This window comes from Etheostoma cragini, chromosome 15 (assembly GCF_013103735.1).
Source record: "Etheostoma cragini isolate CJK2018 chromosome 15, CSU_Ecrag_1.0, whole genome shotgun sequence".
NCBI classification, from domain to species: Eukaryota; Metazoa; Chordata; class Actinopteri; order Perciformes; family Percidae; genus Etheostoma; species Etheostoma cragini.
In genome coordinates, this window is record NC_048421.1 from 11,318,398 (window position 1) to 11,330,155 (window position 11,758).

Below are 11,758 nucleotides of genomic sequence, written 5' to 3' on the forward strand. Positions count from 1 at the left end.
TTAATTATAAATGACTACTTTGATGTAAAAGCTGCACAAATTGACACCAGAACAGCAATAAAGCAATGGCAAGCTATAATGACTGACTTTAATATATACATATTTTTCATCTGTGATAATGGCACTAAAGCTTCAGCAGTGGTGTTGGCAGGAATGCAGGTTAGCATTCCCACCACATGGCTGCACCGTTTCTGTGTGAAACAGCACATTTAGAATTTCTGACAATAGATTTACAAAGGCTTCAAAATCCTTTGTAAACAAATGTCATAAATGTCCACCCTAACAAGTAATATACTTTAACATAACTTAAAACCTCAGGTTTCTGAAAACAACTTAAAGTCTATGAAAAAATATAGACTAGGCTGAACAAACAGAATAATGTCTACTGGCATATTTTTCACTTGTTTACAGATATTTTCAATTTGTATTCTTCCTGAAAACCAAATGACATCATATATTTTAATTCTTAATTAGCAAACAAATTACTTGTTGAAGTGGATATTTATCATGCAACAAATACAGCAACTATGAATTGTAAAGCTTATAAACAGGCTTTAAAACTGAAAGCTGACTGGTCTCTAAACCATTGCATTATAAGCTTCACAAAGGTAGTCTTCATTGCAGTGCTATTGGACTGTATGGCATTATGTCATGGTATATGGTCCTGTTAGTTTGTCTCCTGCATATCTAATATGCATGTCAGAAAAAAAAAAAGCTGGTGGCAGGAAAGCTCAAAATGACTGACCAAAGCAGAGAGGGCGGGACTTTAAGAAACAACAGGCAAACCATAAAATCAGGAACAGATTTGCTCTAAGAGGACTCACATAGCTGAAGACAATAATACACTTCAGACAGCAATGTGACTAAATGCCCTGCACTGACAATGCATGCTGTCTGTCAATTATTGAGACTGATGCTCTTTGGATTCCTCCTCTGCTGGTGAGCGTAAAACAAATGTGTGCGTTTGACTGTGTGAGCAACAGGTAAAAAGTTTCAAAAAGGTTTTATGAAGACCAAAATGAAAAGGGTTTGCACTGTAGTGTCACTTTCAAATACTTCAAACATTAAGTCTGACAAAACACTCCTACGACACAAAGAAGGACACAAAATACATCCCTTAACTTTCATTTGGCAGCAAAATCCTTTTGCTGTCGTGATCAATTTGGCAGTGTTTCGCTCGCGTTTCTATTCACCGACTTGAACGCACGTGCAGACACACACACGAACAAACACATACACACACACACACACACTCACACAGTAGTGTGCAGTACATAACATGCACAGATATAAATACATACAGTTTTTCATTAAATGCACTTCTGTGTCCGCAGCTTTCTGCTTTGAAAATAGAAAGATGCATAAATCAAACGTTCCTATCATTTTAGAAAAGGTCCATGCTAGAACGGCACTGATCAGTTCCCCGAGACTGAATGTGAACAAAATACTGTTTGAGGGAGACATGCCGTCTGGCTGCAACCATTTGCAGCCCACCATTTCTTGATTTCTGTTGTTGTTGTTTCTGTTGTTGTGTCTCCTCTCTCTGGCAGTGGTCTGACAGTATATTTGTCCCTCTCACAGATGGGTGCTGTCCTGCGTATCAAACCTGTGGCTCTCTGAGATCCCGGCGCTGCACTTCCTGCTGTTACCCTGATTGGGTACCAGAGAGAGGGGGTCTGGTCTGATCAGGTATCTGTAAACGTGAAACAGATAAGACAGGAGTGGCAAATAGAATCCTGTGATAGTTTTCATGCCGTGTTCATTTTACAATCAAATGTAATTTATCAATTACATTTGGCATTATGTACTCACACAACATCATGCAGCTCCAGTCTGGTGTCTGGAGAAGGGTTGATGAGGATATAAGACAATCTGTTCCCTTGGTCTGTCATCCCATCTGACACAGGAAGAATAGAGATGAGTGATGCAGGAAATAAAATAGACACAGGATAAACAGCAGGCTGTGCAATTTCCGTACACACGGAATAGAGGCTTTGTTACTGTGAAACAGGAATTAAAATTTAGATTAAAATGGACTCAAGCAACAACAACAACTGAGGTAGAAGAAGTACCCAGATAATTTCCTTAAGTAAAAGTACCAATACAGGTATAAAGTATGTTGTATGAAATGGAAAACATAAGCACAAATGTGGAAATAAACCTCAAAGATGTACTGAGGTACAGCATTTGAATAAATATACCACCCAGTAATACTACATTGCACCACTAGTAAACTTAAGATCAGGACCACAATACTTTTATACACAAACTATATACAGACTTACTAAATCCAGTTGAAGAAAGGCCCAAGTGTTTCATCCTTGTTTTCACCAAGGCGTTGAGTTCCTGCCTCTCCGAGCGCCTGAACAGGGTCAGTCTCTGCTGGTTGATCCTCTCTGCCGCACTGCCTGCACCTCCCTTGGCCCCACTGGAGCCCCGACCCCCCTTCCTGCTCAGCCGACGGGCCCACTGCATGCTTTTTCTCCTGAGCAGCGGGTGTTCTGAGGAGTGGGAGGAAGTGGAGACGGGCTCCGACGAGGTGGAGTTACGGTGAGCACCGCTCCGGGACAAAAGGGGCTCTCTGGGTTCTCTGGTGTCCTCATAGTCCTCCACTGTGATGGATACCTTGGACTGTGACACACACAATTATTATCACATATTCACACACACACACACACACACACACACACACACACACACACACACACACACACACACACACACACACACACACACACACGCTTATTCTATAAATAAATGATGAACAAGATACACTGTTGCATATAATAAATAAGCATCTTTGGTGTAAAAAAAATCTGTTGCAGCCCTAATTTCTCTTTAAAAAATGAATTACAGTAACCGCATTGTGAAAAATGTAAATTGACACGGCATGTCTAATATGTAGATTTCACTCTGAGTATGCAAAGTGGGTTTTTGTTACTTTTAAATGTCTGTCTCACGTAATGAATACATACTTAATAGTCAAAACTCAGATCTGACTGTCTCCAAATGTGAATGTGTCTCCATAACTCTGCATCTACCTGTTGACAAAACATGTACACATTGAATTATTGTAGTATTTGGATATATCTGTTTAAATAATCCTTAAAGGGTAATGAGTCACCAAGTGCATGCTCTTGGGGGGAATTGTTGGTCTCTGTTAGTCTATACTGACGACGTTCCACTTCCGTGATTGTTCAGGTGCAACTGGAAATTTTGACGGATGTCCTTCTTTTTAGGCTGGTATCTCACACCTTCCGCTTTCCTTGTGTTGGCATTTTAATCTCCTATAGATTTATGAAGACTGTGTTTACCTGCTCCCCAGATCTCTGCAGGGTAAATCCAGACAGACTAAAACAACTTTTTAGTGAAGTTCCTTCCTGAGGCTATTTTGCAGAGGCACTGTCATTGTGTCTGGGGCTTTGAGTCACAAAAGACGAATGTGATTGGTTTAAAGAAACGCATATAAACCAGAGCATGTTTTTCTTCCATCCCGGAAGGCCGTGTGGATTAGGAGGACCCTCCTTCACAGTGCTGTGGAGGTAGTTCTGGCAATGCGATATTAGGTCTCTGTAAACTATAGTGTGGTCTAGACCTACTCTATCTGTAAAATGTCCTGAGCTAACTTCTGTTAGTATTTGACACTAGGATAAAATGTAATTTAAAAGGTGAGTTTCTACAGTTGAAAAAATCTTTACAAAGTTTCTAGTTTAAAAAGCCAGCTTTATGTACAGTCTCTTATTATCTATGAGATTTTATTACGTGAACTTGAATTAATCTTGTGACAGTTCAGTCCTCTCCTTGTAGTCTTAGCCCTGCTACAGGTTTTGTTTGTTCCTCCAACTCTTTTGTGTTGTGGAGTTTAATGAACATAATGACCTGTAGAGGGTGTAACCTTTAGAGTCAAGGCTTGCTTAATTCTACCAGCCAGTCCAGTGACTTTAACCAGATGCCAAAAAACTAGTAACAGCAGCAGCTGACCTCAGAGACTGGAAGCTTGTGTGCCTCCGTCCGGTAGATGCCGATGGGAATGTCTCCAGTGGAGGAGCACAATTTCTGGTAAAGCCTGCCGTAGGTACGGATCCACAGGTCATCCTCAGTGATTTTCATCTGGAAAACAAACACAATAAAATCAGCCTTAGAGCTGCTCCACAGTCCAAACAGACCGGATTGAGGCCAAGGCTGGGTACTTACAGCACAAAGGAAACCTGAGCCAGGCATAGAGTCTAAACCCAGCAGCAGCCTGGTGATGGAGATCATGTAGTCCTTTACAAATGACTGGCAGCAAAACACAGCATATATATAAGTGAACAGAAATAGATCATATTTGGCAACATTTTTTTTTGTTTTCAGTTAGAGTGAAGAGTTTGTGTTTGAGATACCTGGTAGAGGAGAGTGTCTAGCATGCTGACACTGAACACCTTCCCTGCAGAGAAGGGCAGGCGGAACATAAACACCAGGTTGGACCCCTTCTCCCTCTCCTTCTACAGATCAAACACACACACACACACACACACACACACACACACACACACACATTTTTTCCAAAATTACACTAGTCTTGGAAGACATGAGATGATGTGATGGAAGTTTCTTAAATCCAAATGTAAGCAGCATCGTCAGACCTGATCCCATAAAAACCTTTTTTGTTCTTTTTTGTTATTTCCTTGACAGAGTCGAGCATCCAGTCCAGCGTGCACAGGACTGATGCTAACGCAACACTCAGGGCTAAAGTTTTCTACTTGCATGTTTTTGTTAAAGGGAAACTATGCTGTTTTTTTGGCTTAATTTACCTTAACTGAACAGCTTTAGAGTCATGGAAAAGGTTATTTGACTTTTTGTTTTTGTTGAATGATGGTCGTCTCACTCCCCCCTAGCACCTGTGAGCGAAAAACCTTGGCACCCTGAGGCCACCAGCCATACCTCAGAAAGTATTGTATGATATTGGGTTTGTCTCGCAATGTAACGAATTGCTTCACGGCATCTGCACACATACTTACTGTCACTGCCCGAAATGAGTCTAGCCAAAGCCTGTCTGAAGAGAACAAAGGAGGGTGTCACTGCCCAATGTGAGGAGAGTGCAGATTTGAGCATATCGCACATGCATCCCTTTGCGATGAGTGAAGCTGTGAGTCGCCCAAACGTCACTTTGCGACAAGTAGCATAAAAGATGCAAACGAGAGACTTCTGTAATGTCAGCACAGTAAAAGTGGACCTACTTATCAAATTTAATTCACTGCTGGCTACAAGTTAGTAATCAAACACAGCAATTGTTGTCAGTTAAATGGTGTTTTGAGCTAACGTCAGCAATCAATCAATCATAGATAGCTAAAACGTTTTTGAAATGACTGCAATCAAACACAACAAAGGCTGTCACTTGAATGGCGTTTTGAGCTGTGGTTAGCAATCAAACAATCATTGATCGCTAAAACGTTTTTCCCATCTTCTGTTAATGTTTGAGATGAGAAAAGTTTATTATTTCATGGATTTCACAACTTTCAGTATTAAAGTTATGTCGTAAACTGTTTAAATCTGAGCATGTGCAACTAACATCTGCACTCTCCTCACATTGGGAAGAAGTGACTCAGAATTTGCAGTGAAGCAGTATCTCTGGTCGTGCGGTGTTTGACGTCATTGAGATTTTAAAAGTATTTTTAGAACAAAAAAGCCACTTTAAAAAAATATTACACCCAGCAGGTTATATTGTCTTAGCCTCCCCTTTCAAATAAAACATTCAAATTACTGAGAAATTATATCCCGAGAAAGATGAGGAGTATAGCTCATTACGCACTGGTCTGTGAGCGCCCCAAGTGGAACTCTGGTGGAACTGCATTCAGTTCAGAAGCCGGAAGTAGTGAGAGAGTGGAAGTTCTTCCCTTATTAGAAATTCTTTGATCAGCCTACAAGATGCTAACGAGAGACTTCTGTAATGTCAATAGTAAAACTGGACCTACTTAACGAAGTTTGTTCACTGCTGGCTACAAATTAGCAATCAAACACAAAGAAGGCTGTCACTCGAATGGCATTTTGAACTAACGTTAGCAATCAAAGAATCATAGATAACTAAAACGTTTTTGAAATGATCTTCTGTTATTGTTTGTAATGAGAAAAGTTTATTATTTTATGGATTTTACAAAGTTAAGTATGACAGGTTACGCCGTAAACTGTTTAAATCTGAGCATGCGCGACTCAATCTGCACTTGACTTACACATCGAGCAGTGGCACGCCCATTCAGGAACCGGCTAACAAGGCAGCGATGGAGTTTCTCACACTATCGTCATGGCTGAGCTGGCAAAAAAGAAGCAGAAAGCTAGGACAGCATTTTCGGAGGAACGGTGAAAGAGGAAACGGCAGACTGACCAAGCGAGGATCCGGGCAAAAATAAACATAGGAGCTGTAATATATCTATTACGAAGCTGTAGGGGGAGTGCAATAGAGAAACCTGCGAGCAAAAAGCAAAGGAAGGGAAGAAAAACAGCGAAAAAATTGCCCAAACTGCATAACGCCCCTTAAATGGGATTAAACTAGAAAATCCCAAAAACACACACAAATATCCATTGCCCAAACAAAGAAAAACCTGAAAAACTACCAGAGCTCCTTCCAGCTGTGAGGCAACACTGCTAGAAATTTCAAAAGCAATTATAATATTTTATGAAATCCATTTTAATATGTGATGTCAAGCAGTGACTACCGGAAATTTACTTATTTGGTGATACATGTTATTGATGCCAGAGGGGGGAATTCATTAGCTGGCACACAGAGAGCAACATTACAGTAACAGGAACAGGAATTACAAAAAATATTATTATTACTATAATCAGTTATAAATGTTCGTGGCAGAACTTCACAGTGGATGTATTTCTAAAATCACAGAGAAAACTAAATAAAAGATGGCTTTTATAATGCAAAACATTCTGCCCTGTTTGTTCTTTTTTTAATATGACCTCTAAAGTCTCAGTTGATGAAAGATTAAGAAAAGGTTGAGAGAGAAATAAAGTAAGTGGTTTGAAGGAATGAACATTTTACCTTTTCCAGTTTGGACAGAGCCAGAGAGTAGTGGTCTTTGACCTTAAACTGCATAAAGCGCATGTTGGCTGGGTGGGTGAGCTCTGTGATAATACTTAGAGCTGGGAACAGTCTGGGAGGAAGAAGCACAGAGAATAAGGTGTCAAAATAATAAGAAAAAAACACTCCCTTTAAGATAGTGTGTGAGATTGCAGAGCAAGTTTGGGCAAAGCAGACCTGAAGAGAGTCTGCACATTGACGATGGTCTTTGCGTCGGCCATGTAGTCCTCCTCTGCAATCATGGAGCTTTCCTTGTCAACCACCACCATGGTGTCAGCAAAAGTGACTCCACATCGCAGCAAACTGTCTAGACTGTGGAAAGTGTAAGAGAGAAAGGCGAGTGGGAGATGATAAAGAAGATTAAGATCAGTGTTTAAGGGCAACACAAACAAATCAAAGGGTAATTTAAGTCAATTGAGAGGTGCAGAAGCATGTGTAATCAATACTTCATATAAATAAAGGAAATTAAGGAAATTGTAGAAAATTAAAAAGGGGAAGATGCATCAAGAAATCAGCATGGTGTTTGGTTTGTCTTACTTGTCGATTGAGCCCACTGTGTAGAACACCATGGGGAACCAACAGATTGCCTCCAGGAAGTCTGCTTCAGGTCTGAACAAATCAAAAACACAAATAGACTTAAAATGTCCTTCCAGAAGAGATTTAAATGTGCCATGATGATGACCGAACGTCCTAACAGACACAATTCCTCGTCACTCAGCCTGAGAAATACAACACAGCCAAAACTGCCTGCAGAGAAATCTGAAAATACCAGCACTACACTGTAGTGACTCAGCATTTTATTGCCTTTTTATTGGATTCCACTCTCATTAGGCAGACTGTGTTTGTGTTCCAGCCACAATACATGACACAGGATTGTGCAGCGCCTTGTCCTGAAAGCATTCCACAAATCATGTTTACGGTCATCTTAAATAGCTTAGTTTTTATCCTCCACCGACTATTAAAAGAGGAGCCCTTTTTACCATCCTGCACAACTTCGATTTGTAGCGTACCTGTTGAGCTCAGAGCAACATTTTTAGGCAACACTAGTGTGGAGATGTCTGGCTATGCGGGACTAGGGCAACACTATTGCTACAAAATTAATCAAATTTTAATCACGATCACGATTTTGGCTTCCCACAATCAAATTTGCGTGATTGAGCAATATTTTAAATAAATCATTCCATTCATAGAACGCTCTGGATTTTTTTGCAAAAGCAATCTACCGCCCCGTAAACCACTGTCTGATCATGAGCCAGTCAGAGTTGTTCCCTGCACAGCGCAGCTCATTTTCTAGATGTAGACAGTCACAGAGGACAGAGTAATGTGAGGAATTTTCAACAGATAGCAGTCGGTTATACGTTGGTCTCAAGGTTTACCAGTTTACCAGTTGGTGGTTTCCACCCGCCATTCAACCCGTGCTGGGCCCTTTCATTATGAGTCAGGTTTCTCTGGGAGTAGCGTCCATCGCACCCCCCCTCTCTCTCCCTAGCTCTTTTAATCAGTTATTGTTGAAAACAAGTGAAGGAGCTTTCTCAGAGATACATAAAAAAAAATCCTACGCTATTTATTTCAGATAGCAAATTTTCATTTACATGTGTTCCAGCTGTATGTCTATACATACAACTTCAACATAAGAAGAATGTAGCATACTATAGATGTGAAAGCAGTTAAAAATAGCCTATGTGACAATAAAATATGGTTTGGTTAAAATCAACAAATAATCCTGATAACTAATTGTGATCACAATATTGATCAAAATAATCGTTTTGTCCATATTCGTGCAGCTCTAGGCAACACTAACATGGAATCTCTTCCAGTTTGAAGCTGTGTTTTCAAGCATGGCCAGCACATTTCACCAAATAACATAGACGTATCCTTACACGCTCTCCAACAGCAGCACGATGGGGTTGAGTTCTTTTCTGGGTCGGTAGTAGGCCCGTAGAGGCACAATGAAGTTGTACAGACCGTTTCCTGCACTCTCCGCGGACACAATAATCAATTTGTTTTTGAAGCCGTAGGAGCGGGCATCCTCAAAAGGGGTGTGGTGACATGCCTAGGAGAGAAGTATGGTCACAGAGGATGACTTTGACAATGTGAACTTGTAAAATGATAAGATAGGGAGCCATTTCAATTCCATACCTTGTCCATACGTAGGCAGCAAAAAGGCATCTTTTCTTGAAGAAGGTGGCACAGCGCAGGCGAGCTGCCAATGTATGGTGAGTTCAGCGGGTATCCCTTCACCCACCTGTAGCACAAGCCAGCAGTTACCTCTGAATACGTTTACACTTCAATCTAACAACAATTTAAACAGTGTCTTTATAACTTACTCGCAGTGTCGACCCCACCAGTGGGCACTCTCATCTCTGTCACTGCCCTCTTTGCCCTCTTCTCCTCCCTCATCCTCTGATTGGTCTCCGAGCAGATCAAAGGCAGGGTTGTTGACACCGTCCACCAGCTCCAGGACGGGGGCAATGCTTCGCCGCCTCTCCTCTGCTGACTCTCCCATGGCAGGCAGGGCCAAAGTGTTAGTGCCACTCATCTCTGTCCGGGAGCTGCTCCTGCTTTCTCTTCTGCTGCCCAGCATGGTGCTCCCCGGGTCCTGGCCTTCTGGGCTGCTGTCACTGGAGTCCTGCAGGTCAATGGCCACTGTGCCTGTAACATACACACACACACCCACAGTGATCAAGCTAAAGGTTCTAACACTATGATACATGATGTGTTGCACGGATCCTACATAATACATACTTTAGTGAGTTGTACATTCACTGTGGACCACCAGGTGGTGGTGTTTGTAAAACCACAGTATCTGACATTTCAGTTCATTTGGTAGTTGCTCTTATCAAACTGGACTTTTAATCAGATTCATGTTAATTTCTCAGAAAAGCTTTGCATATTTTTAAATCACACAGACAAGTTTCAAATGTGAGAACTGCATAGTTTGGACAGCTGTGACTGTGCTGCTATCTAAGACAAGTTTAATAAGTTGGTCAACACGGAAATAAAACAGAAACTGAAAACAAAAATCTCAGTGTGTACATTTGACAGTCATTATGCCATGCACATCTGACTGACCCATGCTTGCGATGATACTGTGAACTGGCAGGCGGGTGAGTCCATGGTAGATGGTCTGGTGCACTTCCCTGGTATTTCCTCCCGTGCTGCCCCATGATGGCTCCCTGTGGCCCCTGACAAAAGCTGAGTTCTCCTCTTTGGAGATGTTGATGTAATAGCATGTATCAGAGGACCCCATGATGTGGCAGGGACCAGGGTTCAGTAGGATGTTGGTGGTGTCCAATCTGCGTATTCCAATCAAACATACTCCATACCTGCAGCCGCAAAGACAAGGTCAGCTCTTAACAGAGAAGTTTAGTGTTTGTTCTAATTTCTCAGCCTTTTCACATTATGACGTACTTTTTGTGAGCATGAAAGGAGGCAAAGGTGAAACTCTTGCCCTGATATTCCCCAAAGAATTTACTTTCTTCTAGGCGGATGTGATGCACCTCATTGGCTGAGCAGCGACGGTAGGTTCGGTGCCATTGGTCCGATGAACATGCACCCCCCTCCCTGAGACAGAAAAAGAGGTATTGATCGGCCATGTGAGGAGAGATCTTTAAAGCACGTAACACAAAGCAACCAGCTCAGCAACGGGGCCACACCAGAAGGTTTTTCACTCAAGGTTTCAGAGGTAACATCCTACAGCTCTGTCAGAGCTGCTGATCAATAAATCAATCAGCACACAGATGTGCACAAAGACACTCAGCCTGTTTTTAGAATAGGTCCGAGACGTAAATATTCACACAGTTAAGTGGACAACATTTTTCTCTGGGGGGATGTGGCTTTAGACGCGGAGGCTAAAGAGGTGCTAGCATGAAGCAAGGGTGTGGGGGCAGTGTGAAAGTGGGTGGCCTGCGACAAAGACTGCCTTATAGAAACAGGTGTTATAGCGAATTTGCAGGAACTAAGTGTAAAGCTAAAGAGGAGGAGGACAAATCCTAGTCATGTAACATCGTCACAGCCAATAAACTAAATGGCATCCTGTCCAGATATAGAAGCGTACTTGTGAAACACACTACTTTGTAATGTTGAACTCATCAGACAAAAGCTATAGCGTAAATTAATTAGCATTTCTTTAACGGATAAATGCATGTATATTCAAACTTAAATAAAGGGTTTGTCACATTCTTGCCTGTTTATAATTTTGTGTAAATACCCTGTTGTTTAAGTTGGGGTCACAAATTTGGGCTTTAAGATGACAAAGAAAAGTTGCAGGAAAACGTGTTGAGTGTTTGTTGTTGGACTCAACAAAAATCCTATTTGAACTAGTTACATTTAAATCAATGGTATGGTTCCGCTATCATGCCATGATGATAAAAAGGAGCAAGCAAGTTAAGCACATAGAACAATTTGCCAGAATAACATTAATTTTTACAATGACTCCTACATTAATTAAAAAACTACAACACAAATGCAATTTCTAAATAATTAAAGGTAATAATAAAACAAGAATCAAATAGCACACTGTGCAAATTGTGGAAGTTGACAGAGGATTTGAGTAAATATTAAGCACAAATGTACCACAGTTTTCCTAGATATAAATACAGATCAGATACATCCTACCTGTTGAGCGCTTGAAAGGCTCCTACACGTTGCTTGAAGGCCTCTTGAGGCGCCATTCTGGGGGGGGGGGGGGGG

General features: G+C 41.3%; 1 protein-coding gene across 1 annotated transcript in view; it reads right to left on the minus strand.

The window, feature by feature from the left end:
• Window positions 1-74: 74 nt before the first annotated feature.
• The window catches only part of LOC117958579 (potassium channel subfamily T member 2), a 39,576-nt gene continuing 27,892 nt past the window's right edge, over window positions 75-11,758 (minus strand). Inside the window, exons 16-30 of the mRNA XM_034895050.1 lie at window positions 11,684-11,740; window positions 10,478-10,630; window positions 10,139-10,392; window positions 9,394-9,718; window positions 9,206-9,311; window positions 8,947-9,119; window positions 7,604-7,675; window positions 7,244-7,378; window positions 7,028-7,139; window positions 4,383-4,484; window positions 4,195-4,278; window positions 3,982-4,110; window positions 2,286-2,631; window positions 1,813-1,897; window positions 75-1,693 (exon numbers count right to left, since the gene is read on the minus strand). Coding sequence (XP_034750941.1) covers window positions 1,576-1,693; window positions 1,813-1,897; window positions 2,286-2,631; window positions 3,982-4,110; window positions 4,195-4,278; window positions 4,383-4,484; window positions 7,028-7,139; window positions 7,244-7,378; window positions 7,604-7,675; window positions 8,947-9,119; window positions 9,206-9,311; window positions 9,394-9,718; window positions 10,139-10,392; window positions 10,478-10,630; window positions 11,684-11,740 — 2,251 coding nt within the window. The 3' untranslated portion in view covers window positions 75-1,575. The remainder of the gene's footprint in view (window positions 1,694-1,812; window positions 1,898-2,285; window positions 2,632-3,981; window positions 4,111-4,194; window positions 4,279-4,382; window positions 4,485-7,027; window positions 7,140-7,243; window positions 7,379-7,603; window positions 7,676-8,946; window positions 9,120-9,205; window positions 9,312-9,393; window positions 9,719-10,138; window positions 10,393-10,477; window positions 10,631-11,683; window positions 11,741-11,758) is intronic.